A 19,506-nucleotide genomic window follows, 5' to 3' on the forward strand; every position below is an offset into this window, starting at 1 on the left:
TTGATGGAGACAATTTTTTGGTAACAATGGTTGGATGGATAATCAAAATCAGGTTTATTATTAATTAATATTTTTTTAAAGAAAAAAAAATAACACAATTATGTTATTTTTTTTCTTTCTAATACTTTTCCTCCCAAGTCTATTTGTTTATTGAGTTATTAAGAATTTCTCATTATAACCAAGTTTGACTGACTGTGTGTGTGTGTACACTGCTAAAAAAGAAGTGAATGGACACCACCATAGCCAATATAAATTGGAGGAATATGATGCTCCCTAGTCAGCGCAACTGTGTCTGGGTGAAATGGTTGCGAGAAGGGGAAACTGATGGAGTTTGAAAGAGGCATTGTGATAGGATGCCATGCTGCAGGCCTTTCTGTATGGAAAATTGTTGATAAATACAGTCAGTGATATCATACTGAAATGGAAGTGCAGGGGGGGGGTCAACTGCAAGTCGTACCCATAGTGAACAACCCACTACACTCATTGCATGTGACCACTGGGTGCTACAAAGGATAATATGTAAAAACTGCCATTCGTCAGCCGAAACATTGAATGTGGAGTTCAATGTTTTGGTAGACTGAATGAACATTGACTGGAATGCGAATTTGCACAAAAACATTCAGAACCAAGGCTCACAACATGGGTTTCCATGGTTGGACCTCAATATGCAAGCCCCACATGCAGTGTCATCTTTAGTGCTGCAAAGAGCATTTACAGTGAGACGTGGAAGCTTGGAAAGTTGTAGTATGGAGCAACAAATCACACTACACCCTCTACCAAGTGGATGAATGAGTGTGGATGTGGCAAAAACCTAGCGAATGTCTCTTACCAGAGTGCATATCCCCAACTATGAAATTCATAGCTAGCAGTGCGATAGTATTGTCCTGTTTTTCCTAACTTGGATTCATTGTGCTGTAAACATTCTGGACAATGAAACGCTTCCTACTTTTTGGTGTTTCTTTGTTAAACTGACCTTCAGCAAGACAGTGCACTGTGTTATAAGGCCGCTGCTATAACTATGTGGTTTGTGAACATAAACATTGCCACACTTGAGTGGGGATGAATTGGAGCATTGGGTGAAGTCAAGAGATACTCACCTCACACCAGTGCAGGACTTCATTACATGCCTACAGGAAGAATTGCCCAAAATTTCCATATCCTATACTTGCAGAAAATATGCCCTGTAGGATTGCTGCAGTCATCACAGCAAAAGGAGGTCCTACATCTTATTAAGGTGGGTGCCATAGCTATTTGTTCCTCACACAGTGGTGTCCATGACTTCTTTCCAAGCTGTGTATATACAACACACACACATGCACACGTATATGTATGTATGTATGTATAAACAAACAAACATGGACAAAGGTAATATATAACCTTTTGTTATGGTTTGTTCAGGAACAAACTGAAGATGGGGTCTTAAAGATGGTAATAAAAACAGAAATATTTTCATATTATCTAAATAAGTACATTTATCTTTGATTAGACTACTTCCCAAAAACCCAGAAGTTACTTAATGCAAATTTGGTACAATAAGTGGCATTGAGCAGTAGAAATCAATACAATAAATTATTATTAAATCTTTGTGATAAGTTTTAAAGTACCTGCTTCTCAGAATCATGATTTGGCAACAGATCACCAATTCGAAGTATCCAAGCATTCATTTTATCTTTACGTCGCCTTTCAACTTCATTATGAACCTGCCTCTTTCGATCTCGCACAGGTCTACTGCAATTATATGAAAGACAATTTTTATAAATGTCAGGATTTTGATGCATTTAGCACTTACAGATAAGCAATTATATAATTATGAGTTCAGTTTACCAATATTTTTAGCAAAAAAAAAAGTATAATAATTTTGATTTTACTATTGGACCACATACCACTTCCTCTAGATATGAATGATATGAATTTGAGGGGGGAGAAAGACAAAGAACAGGTATATTGAACAAGTGCAGTTAATGAAGGCGGTCAGGGCTTGGCAGAAACAATGATTTATAGAAACAGCTGAATCTCAGTGCATCTCATCATCATCAAATTCCTGCCATGTACCCTCAAGGGGTGTACAGGATATGATAGTACTACATGAAAAAATTTACATCATTACTAACTTCCTATCTACAATTTTCCTCCAAAACAGTTTGTTACCTGTCAAGACTACAATATTTTCAGATCTTGTATTTCTGTTTTCTAAGGCACTTTTTACTGTATCAATCCACCTATATCTTGGTCTTCTTCTGGGTATTTTTCCTGACAACCTCACAGAGAACACTTATTTTGCTAATCTTTCTTTGCCCATTCTGTTTAAGTGACCATACCACCTGATATTAGCTCTGCTATCGCATTCCTGGATGCTGACAATGTCAAGTTCTTTCCTAATATCCTCGTTTTTAATATGATATTGCCATTGATGCCATCTGTTCATGCCTATAATCTTTCTCAGGACTCTCATATTTGCGGTCTCTAGTCTTTGGTCAAGTGTTTTACTTCTGACCCAGCTCTCAGATCCGTAAGTTAAAACTGGTTTGAACAATGTCTTGTATACAGCTAATTTAGTGTTGCGACTAATTTCTCTCTTATTCCATATGAATTTATTCAATTGACTTCCCACCATACCAGCTTTGCTGATTCTGTTGTCTATTTCTATATTTAATTTACCATCTTCAATAAAAATCATGCCTACGTAGCTGAAATGTTTTACTTGTTCCACAGGTTCTCCATTCACAACACAGTTGACATTTTCAATGATTCTGCCTATTTTCATTGTCTTTGTCTTTTTATTGCTGATCTTCATACCATATCTATTACAACAGTTATTCAATTTAGTCAGAGAATCTTGCAGACTTGTAACGGATTTATTTAGAAGTACAACATCATCCGCATAAAGCAAAGAGCTGACATTAACATCTCCAATTTTGATATCATGTTTAATACCACTTTCTTTCATAATGTGATCCATATAGATAATGAATAACAGAGGGGATAATGTACATCCTTGTTTCACACCAGATATAACATTAAACCATCTTCCTGTACTTCCTTCAATTCTAACTGCTGACTTACACTCAAATAAAGACTAAGTATTGCTTGATATAATGCCTCATTGACACCTTTATAACTGTAGCGTATTGAATAGCTTCTCAGTTGGCTTATCATATGCCTTTTCCAAATCTACTAAACTTAAATACAGATCTCTGTTATATTCCCATGCTTTCTCGACTATTTGTCGTAAAGTGAAGATCTGATCCTGACAGCCTCTATTTGGCCTGAATCCAGCTTGTCCTTCACCAAGCTTTTCTTCCACAATTCTTCTCAACCGTTTCTCAAGTATACTTGCATAGATCTTGCCAGGAACACTCAGTAGGGAAATACCTCTGTAATTCTCACATTCAGTGTTATTTCCCTTTTTATATATGGGCACTATGAGAGCTCTACTCCAATCATCCGGAATTCGTTCCTCTGTCCAGGCTTTCTGAACTATGCAGTGCAGCCACTGTAAGACTCTTATACCACCATACTTCACCACTTCTGGTCGAATATCATGTACTCCTGCTGCCTTTCCCACATTTCAAGCCTTTGATGGCTTTTTCTACTTCAAGTATGGATATGTATTCCTGACTGCATCCCTGGTCAGTGTTTTTTTACCACTGTGCTGTCATCACTGCTTGTTTCATTTAGCAGTTTTTCAAAGTAATTACTCCATTCTTCAAGGATATCTTTTTCTCCCATTTTCATGTCACCTTTATCATCTCTAACTACTTTTACAGCACTCTTTCCTCCATTCCTAAGCTTCTTCAACAACCTCCAGAATATTTTGCCTCCTTCTTGATATTTATGTTCTATATTCTTGCCAAAGTCCTTGCATGACTTTGTTTAACTAGTTTTACACAGTGTTCAGCATTCTTGCATTTGTCTCGGTATTCTCTAAGAGCACAAGCTGACTTATTTGACAGGAACTTTTGATATGCTTTCTTCTTTTCCTTCACTGCCTCTTTAACTTCCTGTGTCCACCAGGGAGTTCTGATTTTTTTATCCTTGCACACAACCTCACCACATGCCTCTGGCAGAATCAATCAATGTTTTCTTCAGATTTTGCCACTGAATCTCCAAGGTTTGATTCCTGTTCTCAAACTCTTTCATTTTTTCTTTAATAATCTTTGTGTATTTTAGTCTACAGTTCACATCTGAGAGCTGCTCAACTTTTATTCGCTTTAAAACTTTCTTACATGTTATTCTTTTCAATATGAAATTCAATTTTATCCTGCTTAAGACTAAATAGCGATCACTTCCAATTTCAAATCATCTGTACACTCTGGTGTCCTGCACCAGGGAGAAAACATCCATATCAACAATAACATAGTCAATGAGACTTTTCTTATTCCTAGCCTCTTCTCTCCATGTGAATTTGTGCACATTTTTATGTTGGAACATGGTGTTAGTAATAACTAATCCATGTCCTGAGCAGAAATTCAACAGATATTTGCCATTATTATTTGCTTTGCTATTTTCTCCAATATTTTTGTATGTCTCACAATCATTTCCTACTCTGCTATTTAGATCCCCAACAAGGACCAACTTTTCTTTTTTCATTGTGTCAGTTGCTTTTCTAAAGCCTCAAAAAATTCCTCCACTTCTACCTTAGTAGAACATTCTGTGGGACCATGGGCACAAATAAGTCTTATTGTCCAGTTCCCCATTATCATATTTGCCCTCATTACTTTACTTGAGACTGACTGCCATTCAAGAAGATTAGCCTCGTATTTTGTGTTGAATACTATGGGCTACTCCTTCTTTTCCTTGATTTTCATTGCTGAATATAAAATTTTGTATTTATTGCTCAGAAAGATCTCACCAGTTTTTGTCTTTTTTTGTTTCAGTCACTGCTATTATGTCGATCTGGTACTTATGTAATTCCTCAGCTGGCTCCATTTTTTCGCCATTCAGGCATCTTATGTTGATAGTACTGATCTTTAACTCTGGTGATGTTGAGTTGGGGATGTGTTTTTGGATTTGTTCCATTAGCTGACTTTTCACTGTTCGCCCTTCCCTGGCAAAAACAACGGGGACCTTGTTTAACCAGGCGACGCCCCAGCCGGCACGAAATTTTGTCATGTTGTACCACCATTTTTTATTTTGGTTTAACCAATAAGAATACAATTTTGTCGGCTCTGTGCATCTATCAGAGAAAATGCTGCTGCTTCTGCTAAAGTCCTGTCTTCGTTTCTTCAGAAATAATAATAATAAAACTATCATTTCTCCTTGCCTTTCTGTTTCTAAGTTTTTATAAATCTTGCAAAAGCTGGAGGTATTGACAAAAAAAAAACGTTTAAAAACACTAAAATTATATGATGTAAATAAAACCATATATAACTTGTATTATATAAAATTTCCCTAGACTTTGCTTAGCTTCTTCTGCCAGTCTCTTTTCATATGCTAATTTCTTCTTGATCATATATCACTTTTCCTGGTATTGAGGAAAAAACGTTTAAAAACACTGAAATTATATGATGCAAATAAAACCATATATAACTTGTATTATAACAGCAAGTTAGAACTGATGGGCATACTGTTACATTTTTAAGGAAAGTAATATCAACCATCATCATCATCATCATCAAATTCCTGTCATGTACCCTCAAGGGGTGTACAGGATATGACAGTACTACATGAAAAAAATTACATCATTACTAACTTCCTATCTACAATTTTCCTCCAAATCAGTCTGTTACTTGTCAAGACTCCAACATTATCAGATCTTATATTTCTATCGTCTAAGGCACTTTGTACCGTATCAATCCACCTATATCTTGGTCTTCCTCTGGGTCGTTTTCCTGCCAACCTGGCAGAGAACACTTGTTTTGCTAATCTTTCCTCTCCCATTCTATTTAAGTGACCATACCATCTGAGATTAGCTCTGCTAACGCATTCCTGGATGCTGACAATGCCAAGTTCTTTCCTAATATCCTCATTTTTAATATGATATTGCCATTGATGCCATCTGTTCACGCCTCTAATCTTTCTCAGGACTCTCATATCTGCGGTCTCTAGTCTTTGGTCAAGTGTTTTACTTCTGACCCAGCTCTCAGATCCATAAGTTAAAATTGGTTTGAACACAGTCTTGTATACAGCTAATTTAGTGTTCCGACTAATTTCTTTCTTATTCCATATGAATTTATTCAATTGACTTCCCACGATACCAGCTTTGCTGATTCTGTTGTCTATTTCTATATTTAGTTTACCATCTTCAGTAAAAATTGTGCCTAAGTAGCTGAAATGTTTTACTTGTTCCACAGGTTCTCCATTCACAACACAGTTGACATTTTCAATGATTCTGCCTATTTTCATTGTCTTTGTCTTTTTATTGCTGACCTTCATACCATATCTATTACAACAGCTATTCAATTTAGTCAGAGAATCTTGCAGACTTGTAGCGGATTTATTTAGAAGTATAACATCATCCGCATAAAGCAAAGAGCTGACATTAACATCTCCAATTTTGATATCAGGTTGAATACCACATTCCTTCATAATGTGATCCATATAGATAATGAATAACAGAGGGGATAATGTACATCCTTGTCTCACACCAGATTTAACATTAAACCATCTTCCTGTACTTCCTTCAATTCTAACTGCTGACTTGTAACTCAAATAAAGACTAAGTATTGCTTGGTATAATACCCCATTGACACCATATAACTGCAGCGTTTTGAATAGCTTCTCTCTTGGCACCTTGTCATATGCCTTTTCCAAATCGACAAAACTTAAATACAGATCTCTGTTATATTCCCATGCTTTCTCGACTATTTGTCGTAAAGTGAAGATCTGATCCTGACAGCCTCTATTTGGCCTGAATCCAGCTTGTTCTTCACCAAGCTTTTCTTCCACAATTTTTCTCAACCGTTTCTCAAGTATACTTGCATAGATCTTGCCAGGAACACTCAGTAGGGAAATACCTCTGTAATTCTCACATTCAGTTTTATTTCCCTTTTTATATATGGGTACTATGAGAGCTCTACTCCAATCATCGGGAATTCGTCCCTCTGTCCAGGCTTTCTGAACTATGCAGTGCAGCCACTGTAAGACTCTTATACCACCATACTTCAGCATTTCTGGTCGAATATCATCTACTCCTGCTGCCTTTCCACATTTCAAGCCTTTGATGGCTTTTTCTACTTCAAGTATGGATATGTATTCCTGACTGCATCCCTGGTCAGTGTTTTTTACCACTGTGCTGTCATCACTGCTTGTTTCATTTAGCAGTTTTTCAAAGTAATTACTCCATACTTCAAGGATATCTTTTTCTCCTGTTTTCATTTCACCTTTATCATCTCTAATTCCTTTTACAGCACTCTTTCCTCCATTCCTAAGCTTCTTCAACAACCTCCAGAATATTTTGCCACCTTCTTGATATTTATTTTCTATATTCTTGCCAAAGTCCTCCCATGACTTTTGTTTAGCTAGTTTTACACACTGTTTAGCTTTCTTACATTTGTCTCTGTATTCTGTAAGAGTAAAAGCTGACTTATTTGCCAGGAACTTTTGATATGCTTTCTTCTTTTCCTTCACTGCCTCTTTGACTTCCTGTGTCCACCAGGGAGTTCTAATTTTTTTATCCTTGCACACAACCTCACCACATGCCTCTCTGGCAGAATCAATCAATGTTTCCTTCAGAGTTTGCCACTTAATCTCCAAGGTTTGATTCCTGTTCTCAAACTCTTTCATTTTCTTTTCAATAATATTTCTGTATTTTAGTCTACAGTTCACATCTGAGAGCTGCTCAACTTTTATTCGCTTTAAAACTTTCTTACATGTTATTCTTTTCAATATGAAATTCAATTTTATCCTGCTCAAGACTAAATAGTGATCACTTCCAATTTCAAATCCTCTGTACACTCTGGTATCCTGCACCAGGGAGAAAACATCACTATCAACAATAACATAGTCAATGAGACTTTTCTTATTCCTAGCCTCTTCTCTCCATGTGAATTTGTGCACATTTTTATGTTGGAACATGGTGTTAGTAATAACCAGTCCATGTCCTGAGCAGAAATCCAACAGATATTTGCCATTATTATTAGCTTTGCTCTTTTCTCCAAATTTTCCCAAAATATTTTTGTATGTCTCACAATCATTTCCTACTCTACTATTTAGATCCCCAACAAGGACCAACTTTTCCTTTTTCATTGTGTCATTTGCTTTTTCTAAAGCCTCAAAAAATTCCTCCACTTCTACCTTAGTAGAACCTTCTGTGGGACCATAGGCACAAATAAGTCTCATTGTCCAGTTCCCCATTCTCATATTTGCCCACATTACTCTACTTGAGACTGACTGCCATTCAAGAAGATTAGCCTCGTATTTTGTGTTGAATACTATGGCTACTCCTTCTTTTCCTTGATTGTCATTGCCTGAATATAACATTTTGTATTTATTGCTCAGAAAGATCTCACCAGTTTTGGTCTTTTTTGTTTCAGTCACCCCTATTATGTCGATCTGGTACTTATCTAATTCCTCAGCTAGCTCCATTTCTTTGCCATTCAGGCTTCTTACGTTGATAGTACCGATCTTTAACTCTGGTGATGTTGAGTTGGGGTTTGTTTTCAGATTTGTTCCAGTAGCTGACTTTTCGCTGTTCGCCCTGGTTCCCTGGCGAAAACAACGGGGGCCTTGTTTAACCGGGCGACGCCCCAGCCGGCATGAAATTTTGTCATGTTGTACCATCATTTTTTATTTTGGTTTAACCAATAAGAATACAATTTGGTCGGCTAAATCCCAAATTGCCAGCCCATCCTCGTTCGTTCAGTATCAAAGTAGATACCCAACAGGGTGCACCACGAGAACATGGTATTAGTAATAACCAGTCCATGTCCTGAGCAGAAATCCAATAGATATTTGCCTTTATTATTAGCTTTGCTCTTTTCTCCAAATTTTCCCAAAATATTTTTGTATGTCTTAATAATGATATCTTATGTGATTAATGTTGGTACCATTGATTTTTACACCTGGTTCATCGGCTATGGTTTTACAGACTTCTTCTAGGAAGAGGATAAAGAGTTGAGGTGAGAGAGGGCATCCCTGCATTACACCTTTCTTGACTCTGAAATTCTCGGTTTTAATGTTGTTTGTTTTAACAAAAGCCTTGTGTCTCCATAATAATTTGTAATAAATGTTAAAATATCAGAATCCATTTTTACGTTTTTAGGATAGTAATCAATTTGTTTCTATTAATTGAATCAAAGACATGCTTAAAATCTACAAAACAACAGTATATGGGCAGGTTGTATTCGCAATATTTTTCTGCTATATTATTAATGGTGAAGACATGGTCTATAGTTGATCTATGTGGCCTGAATCCTGCTTGGTTTTCCTCTGTGATTTTTTCTGTAAGCACCTGTGTTCTCTTTTGTATAATTCGAATGAATAGTTTATAACTATGACTTAAGAGTATGCATCATAAAATATCTTATCAAGTAATACACTAAGTTCTTTACTCTATGCAGATGATGTTATAATCCTAAATATTCTATTTGCTGTGAAGATTCTTTAACCAGATGAAATATAACAAATCTAATATGAACAGTATTAAAGAAATAAAACAGAAAAACTTCAATTAGATTTTTTTCAGTGGAAATAAACAAAGGTATGTATAATATGTAATGATGATAATGAAAAGAGAATGTAAAATAGGATTTAAATAGAAATTAAACATGGAAACAATAAACATAATAAGCAATGATAGTATGGCAGGGAGTCAGTTAAATAAAGTACAGAAAACAAGAAAGAAATTAGCTAGAATATCTAACTACAGTATACAAACAAGATATCCTAACCACTTTCAACATAAGAGCTTACCACCAATTAGTGATCATGTAATTTTGACATAGAAAGTTGGTTAGCCTGATGCAAATCTCTACGAAGAAAAGTGCGCACGCACAGACAGACAGGGGAATACCCAAAAATAACTAGAATCTGAACTTGGCATGCATGCATTTTCAGGTTACAGATGATGCCATTAGGCATCTTGAGTGTACAGTTTTCTGTGCCAGTCTGGCAAGTGGCATCATCCTGTATGAACTGGTTTGCTGTTCTGGATCCTCTTTTGCTAGTGCTTACAAGCAAGTTCGGTGATTTTGTGATGGCTGATCACAAGGAATGGAGAGCGTGCATGAAATTTTGTTTTCTTTCGGGTAAAACTGCAGCTGAAACTATTGTTACGCTTCGGCAAGCCTTTAAGGATGACGCTTTAGGTAAAACACAGGTCAGTGGTTTTCCCATTTCAAAAATGGGGTCAAGTCAGATGAAGACCTTTGACAAGCAGAAATGATGAAAAATTGAAAAGGTTTCAATATTTTGAAACTGAAATTGAAAATGCTAGGCAATCAATGAAGATTGTTGAAAGACCACTGAGCAAGTTTCTGAAGAGACAAATTTGTCATGGAGTTTGTGCCAGCTAATTTTAACGGAAGATTTGCAAATGAAATGCGTGTCCACTAAATTTGTGCCTTGTTTGCTTACAGAGGATAAAACAAAAAAGAAATTCTGTGAATGCTCTCTCTCTCTCCATGTGACTTTTTTTATGCCAACATAAAGAAAACCATGAAAGGACAGTGATTCATTGATGTGGATGAAGTGAAAGAAAAGTCGCTGGAGGCCATAAACAGTATTCCAGTTGAAGAGTCATCAGTTGAAAAAATGTTGATTCCAGTGCATTGCCTCACATGGAGAGTACTTTGAAGGAGACTATAATATAGTATTACAAACTTTAATAACATTTAAAAAAAAAAATAATTCCGGTTATTTTTGGTGTATAGAATTTCCCCTCATGTGTATAGAATTTCCCAAGACTTTGCTGAGCTTCTTCTGCCAGTCTCTTTTCATATGCTAATTTCTTCTTGATCATATATCACTTCTCCTGGCTTGTCTCTTATACTTTATATGTATCTTTTTTTATATCTTCTTTATAATGCCCTCCTTCTCCTACTGGTTTCTGCTTAATTTTTAAATTCATTCACTTCACTCCACTTCACAATGTATATAAGTTTTGAGTACAATCATAAGTTTTGAAAACTTATGATATACAGAGTTGGATATACTTCTAGAAAATTCACAATATAAAACACTTTTTTCTACTTTCATTTTTAAGATGCACAACTTTTTTCCCATCTTCCTATATGAAAGATTTTCAAGTAAAAATTATCAACCATTTTCCAAATCTACTTCCATATCCATTCTCTGAAAAACATGCACAAAGTCATTACTGTTCTAATTGATGTCATTAATATTTCACAAATATTAAAAGGAAACTTTTAATATTTGTGAAACATTCCTCCTTCTATATGAAAAAAACTTCACACACACATATATATATATATATACACACACACGAGGGTGGTCTGAAAAGTTCTCGGCCTAACAATGAAAAAACTAATTTATAATTTCAAAATTATTTTTATTTTTCAACGTAATCTCCCTTAAGACTAATACATTTATTCCAGCAATACTCCAGTGCCATTATCCAGTCCCTGGTGGTTTTCACTAAGTTCTGCAAAATACTCCCTCTACAGCTGCAATCACCTCTTGATTCGAAGAAAAACACTGACCAGCGAGGAACAGTTTTAGTTTTGGGAAGAGATAGAAGTCAGAGAGAGTCAAATCTGGGGAACAGGGTGGATGTTCCAACAATTCACGGTGCAGATCCCTTAATTTTCCCATTGCCAAAACACCCTTGTGCGCAGGTGCATTGTCCTGATGAAAGATGATTTTTTCCTTCTGCAAACCGGGTCTTTTCTAATTTTTTCGTCTAGTCTGTTTAAAAGATCGGAATAATATTCCCCAGTTATTGTTTTACCCTTTTCAAGATAATTAATAAACAAAATGCCTTAAGCATCCCAAAACACCGATTCCATGACTTTTTCTGCTGATGGAACCGACTTTGTCTTCTTTGGCACTGAACAACCGGTTTGTGTCCACGGTTTTGACTGCTGTTTGGATTCTGGTGTGTAATGGTGAATCCAAGTCTCATCCATAGTAATAAATTGATGCACAAAATCAGTTTTATTCTTGTTAAAGTGCTCCCACCACTCTTCAGAGATTTTCATGCGAGTGCGTTTTTGATCTGCTGTGAGCAAGTGGGGCATCCATCTTGCACAAGGCTTTTTTATTTGCAATTCTTCGTGCAAAATATATTACACGTTCTTTTGAAATGTCTACAGTCTCAGCAATTTCACGCACTTTGACTCCCGGTCATCCAATACCATATCGCCCTTGATCAAGGATTTCTGGTGTTGTTACAATTTTTGGACGTCCTTCATGTGGATCACCTTCAAGGGTGGTACGGCCATGTTTAAACATCGATCCATTTCTTAATTGTCGAAAACAAAGGAGAAGAGTATCCAGAAACTTTCATGAACTTCAAATGAATTTCTTTTGGCATTAAATCTTCTTTTGCAAAGAATTTTATAACCACACGATATTCAATTTTATCCATTTCAAGGGATACAGACAACACTTTTCCTTCAGGCAGCTGTATAAAACAAACTACTTGACAGAATGACTTGAAATTTCACTAGGATGATTATGACAGATGTACCAACTTAGAAAAAAAAACTTTACAGGCCACTCTCATATATATATATATATATATATATATATATATGTGTGTGTGTGTGTGTGTGTATGTCAAGTTCTGAAGTACCTTTAATTTCTTTCCACCTGTTATTCTAGTCATCTTCGTAACACAACTAAAAACTCAAACTTCTTTCTTTCTTTACCAAAGACTATTACTAATATATCTTTCCACTAACTTGTTCCAAAAATTCTTCCATATCTTTATCTCTCTCTCACACACACACACACACACACGACAAGAGGCACGTGAATGCTATAGCACTGGGGTACTTGACAAGAGTGCTAATGACTGGATATTTCACCACTTATCAAAATTCTCACTAAAAAAATAAGTGCATAGGAATGAATTTTGTCAAGGATGCCAAAAACCTTACTAAATCATGCTCACAACTCTCCCCCAGCTATTTACTGTTTACCATATTCTTTTGATTTGCACATGCTTCCATACATATAATACTTCCAGTTTCTGGTTCACTCATAAAGTGAGACAAGAGGACACCATTACATGTAATGCTCACAGCACTTTACTTGAAAGAGGTAAAATCTCACACTTTCAATGAACTAAGTAAAATAAATAGGTTAAGTTATGTATTTTTAAACATATCCAAACATTAAATTATAATTTTTCTTTGGTCACACCAACTTAAATCAAGTGAACCCACTGTTAAAAATTAGCAACAATGCAACTACGTACGCACACACAAATAAAGCAATTAATTGTGCTTTTCTCACAATATGTTCATACTGACAAATGCATCTGGTAATTAGAAAAATTAAATTTAAATATACACTAATTTAAATAAATAAAAATAATGCACAACATTGGTATACATATACTGATGGTCTTTCTCCTACTCTTGATAACTGGACTGCAAGTTTCTTGTTTGCTCACTTCATGCTCTGAAGTGGGCAAACAAGAAACTTCACGCATTTGATTCACGCATCATCAAATTCTTATCAACTCCAGAGCATCCTAGGGCTTTGTTCTTTCTCCCCCCCCCCCAGAATGCTCTTCCTCCTAGGCATCAATGATCCCAGCCCCTCTAACCTCAAATCTCACAAATAGTTTTTCTGATGACAGTAATCACCATTGCTCCTCTTCATTCAAGAAACCTTGTAGTATTCAAATTATTTAAGCTTCAAGTCTTTCATAATCATGTTTAAGGCATTAATTATAAGGATTGTTTGAAAAGTTTGGTAAAAAAATAAGTTAAACACTTTTTTTTTTGGAAAAAATCGCCTTTATTTCTCAACATAGTCTCCATCGAAGTCTACACATCAGGTCCAGTGCGTTTTCAATTTTTTTATCCCATCTAAAAAGTAGGATTTGTCAAATTGTGCAAAACAGTCATTGAAAGCCTTGATAACATCCTCTGAAGAATTTTTTTTCCCCCACTGAGCCAAATTTTTAAGTTTGGGAACAAGAAGAAGTCGCACGGAGTCAAGTCCGGAGAATACGGTGGATGTGGAACCAATTTGAACTTCAATTCATGCAATTTTGCCATTGCAACAGCCGATGTGTGGGATGGCGCATTGCCTTGATGAAAGAGCACTTTTTTGTGCGCCAATCTTGGCCGTTTTTTCTTCAGTTCTTCTTTTAAATGGTCCAACAATGATGCATAATAGACTCCTGTTATTGTCTTACCCTTTTCCAAATAGTCTATCATGATAATTCCTTGGGAATCCAAAAAAAAACAGTGGCCATCACCTTCCCAGCTGACAAAACAGTCTTCGCTTTTTTTGGTGCTCTTTCACTGGGCACTGTCAACTGTTTTTACTGCTGCTTGGACTCAGATGTGTAGTGGGGGAAATTCAAGTTTCATCTACAGTCACAATTGATGCAAAAAATCCTGCGAATTGCGATTAAACATCACCAAACACTGTGTTGAAACGTCTTCTCGCATGAGTTTTTGATTGACAGTCAACAATCATGGTGCCCATCGCACACACACAGCTTTTCATGTTCAATTTTTGGCGCAGGATATTATACATCCGTTCAGTTGAGATGCCTACAATCTCAGCAATCTCATGCACTTTCACTCGCAGTCTTCCATAACGATACCATGGATTTTGTCAATCATTTCTTTCGTACTAACCTCAGTCAGGAGTCTGGAGCATGCTTCATCTTCGATGGACTTACGACCACGTTTAAACTTATTTATCCAAAAATAAATAGTCTTTAATGCTGGTGCAGAGTCCTCATGAACTGCATCTAACTCGGTTTTGATCAGTGCGGCCATCCACTTCTTCAAATAAAAGTGTTTTATTGCTACACCAAACTCATTTTTCTCCATTTTTATGAAAAATGTGAACACAGTAATTTTAAATGTTTGCAAACAAAAACTATGTGTCGCACATGACAAAAATTTTGCCAGGGGTCATGAAAAAGATGAAAGTGTCAAAACTGGTATGAATGAAAAAATTGTGTCGCCATCTATTGGAAATTTACCAAACTTTTCAAACAACCCTCATATATGAAATTAAGTGAATTTTAGGGTAATAAAACAGGACTGTTTTATTACCCTAAAAAAAAAAAATCCTATTTCACTCTGTCAAGATCATTTTGTTCTTCTTAGGTGACTTTCACATTGAGCTTATCCTATGAGAAATAGTAAACCTCAGCTTCAGAAAACTTGTAATCTTTTTCATTCAAAATACTACTTTTCCCTGTCTCTCCTCTTTAATGCCTGACACTTTATAAATCCTCCTTAAAAATTCTTAATTGTATATAGACAAGAGCCATCTGCTAACAGATGACCATTCTCTTTCTCTCTCTCTCTGTCTCTCCAAGTCTCTCTCTCTGAAGTCACTTTCTCACATGATTAGAGGAAAGGTGTTTTTTTTTTCCCTCTGATTATGCAAGAACACAAGCAACCACTGGTAATCCATACACAGTTCAAGACTTCAAAACTTATCAAATCAACTTATCTTCCCTCATTCCATCTATCTGTTTCTTTTTTTCAACCAATGAATGAAACATTTGCAGTGGAAAAAAAGCCAACAGAAATCTGAAATGTAGAAAGGCAGCCAGAGTAGATGATATTCAACCACAAAGCTCAGATATAGGTGTATATATATGAGACCAAACAAGATTTCTATGAATTTTGAGTCACTAATAAGCAGGGCAGTGGTCTTGCACTGGATGATGACATTCATCTATTACCTAAACAATCACAAACATCAATGTTGCAGTAGAATTTAAACCCAGGAACTGTTGACCAGAGAGAATAAACACTATCCATGTTTCTTCAAGAGTGTATGAAGAAGTTAATAATGCTCATTTGTACATTCAAGTTGCAATGGAAAATAGTGGTGATGGACGAAGGGAGGATTTCAAATCAGTACTGCCAAAGGTGTTGAGAATGTTTGGGAGAGAGAGAGAATTTACCTTCAGGACAACAGGAATTTTTACAGGGGTATAAGTTTGTTAAAGGGAGTAATACACCCTCTGTCCAAAAAGAAACCGAACTTTTGATAGAAAATAAAACACAGGCCAATTATAATTATTCAAATCATTTATTTCAATCAATATACTCTCCTTCGATACAGCATTTGGCATGGTCAATTAATTCATTAAATGAGTTTTTTTATATCGATTTTTGGGATGCTGTTGAGGATCATGGTTACTGCTGCTCGAATGTTTTCAATGGTGTCATATCGCTTACTTTTCATCGGCAAATGAAGTCAGGGGAAGAGAAGGAAGTCACAGGGTGCAAAATCAGGTGAATATGGCAAGTGATCCAACACACAAACTTGGTTTTTGCTCAAAAACTGTCTCACAATGTTCGAACGATGAGATGGTGCATTATCGTGCAAAAGTGACCAGCTGCCTGCATCACGATATTCATGCCGTACGTGACAAATTCTCACTATCAATCACTTCAAAACTTCAAGATAAAACTCACCATTGACCATTCGGCGAGGCGGAACGAATTCTTTGTAAATAATACCCTTGGAATTGTAGAAACAAATCAGCATTTTTTTACTTTTGACTTCTCCACGCACCTTTTTTTTTTGGATGTCCATGTTCTGGTGGTCTCTACTCAGCACTCTGGCACTTTGTTTCAGGCTCATACTCAAAACACCATGTTTCATCACCAGTAACGATCATTTCAAGGAAGTTTGAGTCCTTACAGGCGGTTTAATGAGGTCCTTGCAGTATTCTCGATACTTTTTTGGTCGTCAGTCAACTTGCGGGGAACAAATCGCGAATTCAATTTACGAAGACCCAAACTCTCAGTCAAAATGTTGTGCACAGTTGATTTTGGAATTCCCAATTCATCTTCAATCGATCTCACAGACGATTTCGGGTTTTCTTTGATGAAATCACACACTTTTTGGATGTTAACTTCGCTCAGTCCAGTTTTTGGACGGTCCGCCTTTTCGTCGTTCTGAAGCATGTCACAACCACCTTAAAATCGCTTAAACCACTTGTACACTTGAGTATTATATACACTTGAGTTAAATTTGGTAAAAATTTTACCAAATTTAGCACAAAAGTCAATCCCAGCTCTCTGTTTGAAACTCATTTTCTGACCATTTGTCAAAACACGCTGTTACTCTTGGCACTATAACTCAGTTTCTAATGAAACAAATGTCATAAACAATTGACAAAACACTAATGAAGGCCGCTTTCGAGAACAAAAAAGATACAACAGGTGGTGCCACTAGTTTCTTCTATTTTCGAAAAATTCAGTTTCTTTTTGGACAGAGGGTGTATTTCAGAAATCTGGCTACATTTTATAACAAGATGACATTTACAATGAATGTAGAGATTCACATACACTAATTTTTCTACATTTTACAAAATATAAAAATAAATAAAATATATTTGGTAGAATAACACATAGCTAGCTACTGTTGAAATTGAAGGATGAGATAGATAATTGACTGGTAGCTTGAATGATGGTTTAGAAGTCAGTGAATTATGTACGGAGAAGCTATATCTTGAAGGAGAAGGGTGACAAGATTCTGTTCTGTACTGCAGAATTCAGTTCTGAGATTGATGTCATATAACATATAGTTCAGGATTTGAGAAGAGATAGCACTTGATTAATCAACTGCTTGCAAATTATCTGATATTAGGGATAAGCAAAATATAAAAATTGCTAAGGGCAATAAACAAGATAAACAAAGAATAAAAACAAGTGAAATAATCATAGAAGTAAACTCCAATTGGAAACAAAAAGGAGTGTGCTAGAGCCAAGTCAATGGTTGGGTACTGCAACCTGTTTGTGAGTCAAAAATCTCTTTGTACTGACTGAGTAAAAATCTGGCCACAAGCACTTGATTCTCTCCAACACATTTCAATACCTAATATGTCTAAAGCAGGAATCAATGACAACAATCTTTCCTTAATAATCCATAAGGAATAAATTCCTTATAGATTATTCCTTTGTGACCAAAGAATGCTGTCAGATTCTTGGAAACAAACTTTTTTTTTCCCATCTTGGTAAGATCGGCAATTGCCATCTACTTCAAGGATAATAATGGAATCACTGTTAAACCTGGATCGTAATGGAAGTACTAAACTGTTAAAATAATGCTGTTAAACTATATTCACTTCATTATCAGCTGTCTGATCAAAATCTTTGTAAAAATTCAACTGATTGAGATTTTCCTCATCTTGCAAAACAGCTCAGGACAAACTTCACACAAATGTTTCTTTTTCTCAAATCTGTGGTAATTATGGACATTATCAATACTTATTTGCTAGCATTCTTTCAATTGTTTTCAGTCATCCACTTCAAGGATAATCCATTACATTCTCCCTGTCCTTTTTTTAAAACACTTAAACCAACAAAATATTTGTGCTTGGGACAGAACCTCATTCTCATAAATTGTTTGTAACATTTCGTGTGTTTCTGAGAACTTTTTCTAATCTTCAAACAAAACTTGATGCTGATCTGCTGTTGGTTTCTGACGATGATAACATTACACATGATGCACTAAGAATGTTCTGTTCAAAAAAGAAACTCAAGGCAAATAGGTGTGGCTTGGCAGGACTGCTAAGGTCCTGCTTTTATACTTCTCTAGGGTCATCTCATGGTCTGATACTCTTATTATTATTTTTTTTTTTTTTGTCTTTTTGTTAATTGACACTGGAAATGGAACACATTAAAGATCAGAAGTTGGAACATTTATTCCTTAAATCAAAAACAAGAAGAATTAATTGAAGAATTGGATAAGCAAAATATAAAAATAGCTAAGGCAATAAACAAGATAAACAAAGAATAAAAACAAGTGAAATGAGATTTGTGAGAAGAACTGCAAAATACACATTATTAGGCAAAAAATGGAACAAAGATATTTTAAAAGAACTAAAAATAAAATCAATAGAAGAAAAACTAAACAATTGCAAATAAGATTGGATACATCACATAAACCAAATGAACAACACCCAATATCCCAAACAATTAATAAAATATAAACCAATTGGATAGAAAAGGATGGATAGACCTCAAAAGAGGATATTAGATGGATAATAAACAGACCAATATGGTCTATATCCATAATTAGCATTAAGACTGATGATGATGAAAAATAGCTTTCATATCGGAAACAAAAGAGAAAGGTAAAGGAATTTAAAAAATTAAATAATTATGACATTTTTTTTTTGGGTGGAGTAGAGAAACAAAAGAAAGCTAAAGCATGTGTAGGAATAATTGATGATTTTCAAAATTAAATAAAATAATAGGAATATATATATCTAAAAGAATACTGAGAATAAAAATAAAATTGCAAAATAAAACTGTAAAATATAATCAGTGCCTATAGCCATGAAGAAGGAAAACCAAGTGTGAGACATCTCTACCTATAGGAGTTGCCAAATGGTGTGCCACACATCAGAGATGACCTGCTAATGCTTCTGCCTGGTAT

The 19,506-nt window shown here is 35.6% G+C and overlaps 1 protein-coding gene across 3 annotated transcripts in view; it reads right to left on the minus strand.

Moving 5' to 3' along the window:
• LOC150098787 (uncharacterized) overlaps positions 1 to 19,506 on the minus strand; it is a 204,125-nt gene that overhangs the window by 84,381 nt on the left and 100,238 nt on the right. For all 3 annotated transcript variants that reach the window (XM_090404968.1, XM_090404967.1, XM_090404966.1), the window contains one exon: positions 1,605 to 1,728. In XM_090404968.1, coding sequence (XP_090261094.1) covers positions 1,605 to 1,728 — 124 coding nt within the window. The remainder of the gene's footprint in view (positions 1 to 1,604; positions 1,729 to 19,506) is intronic.

This window comes from Typopeltis vanoorti, chromosome 15 (genome assembly GCF_054136105.1).
Source record: "Typopeltis vanoorti isolate ZY-2024b chromosome 15, IOZ_Tvanoo_1.0, whole genome shotgun sequence".
Taxonomy (NCBI): Eukaryota; Metazoa; Arthropoda; class Arachnida; order Uropygi; family Thelyphonidae; genus Typopeltis; species Typopeltis vanoorti.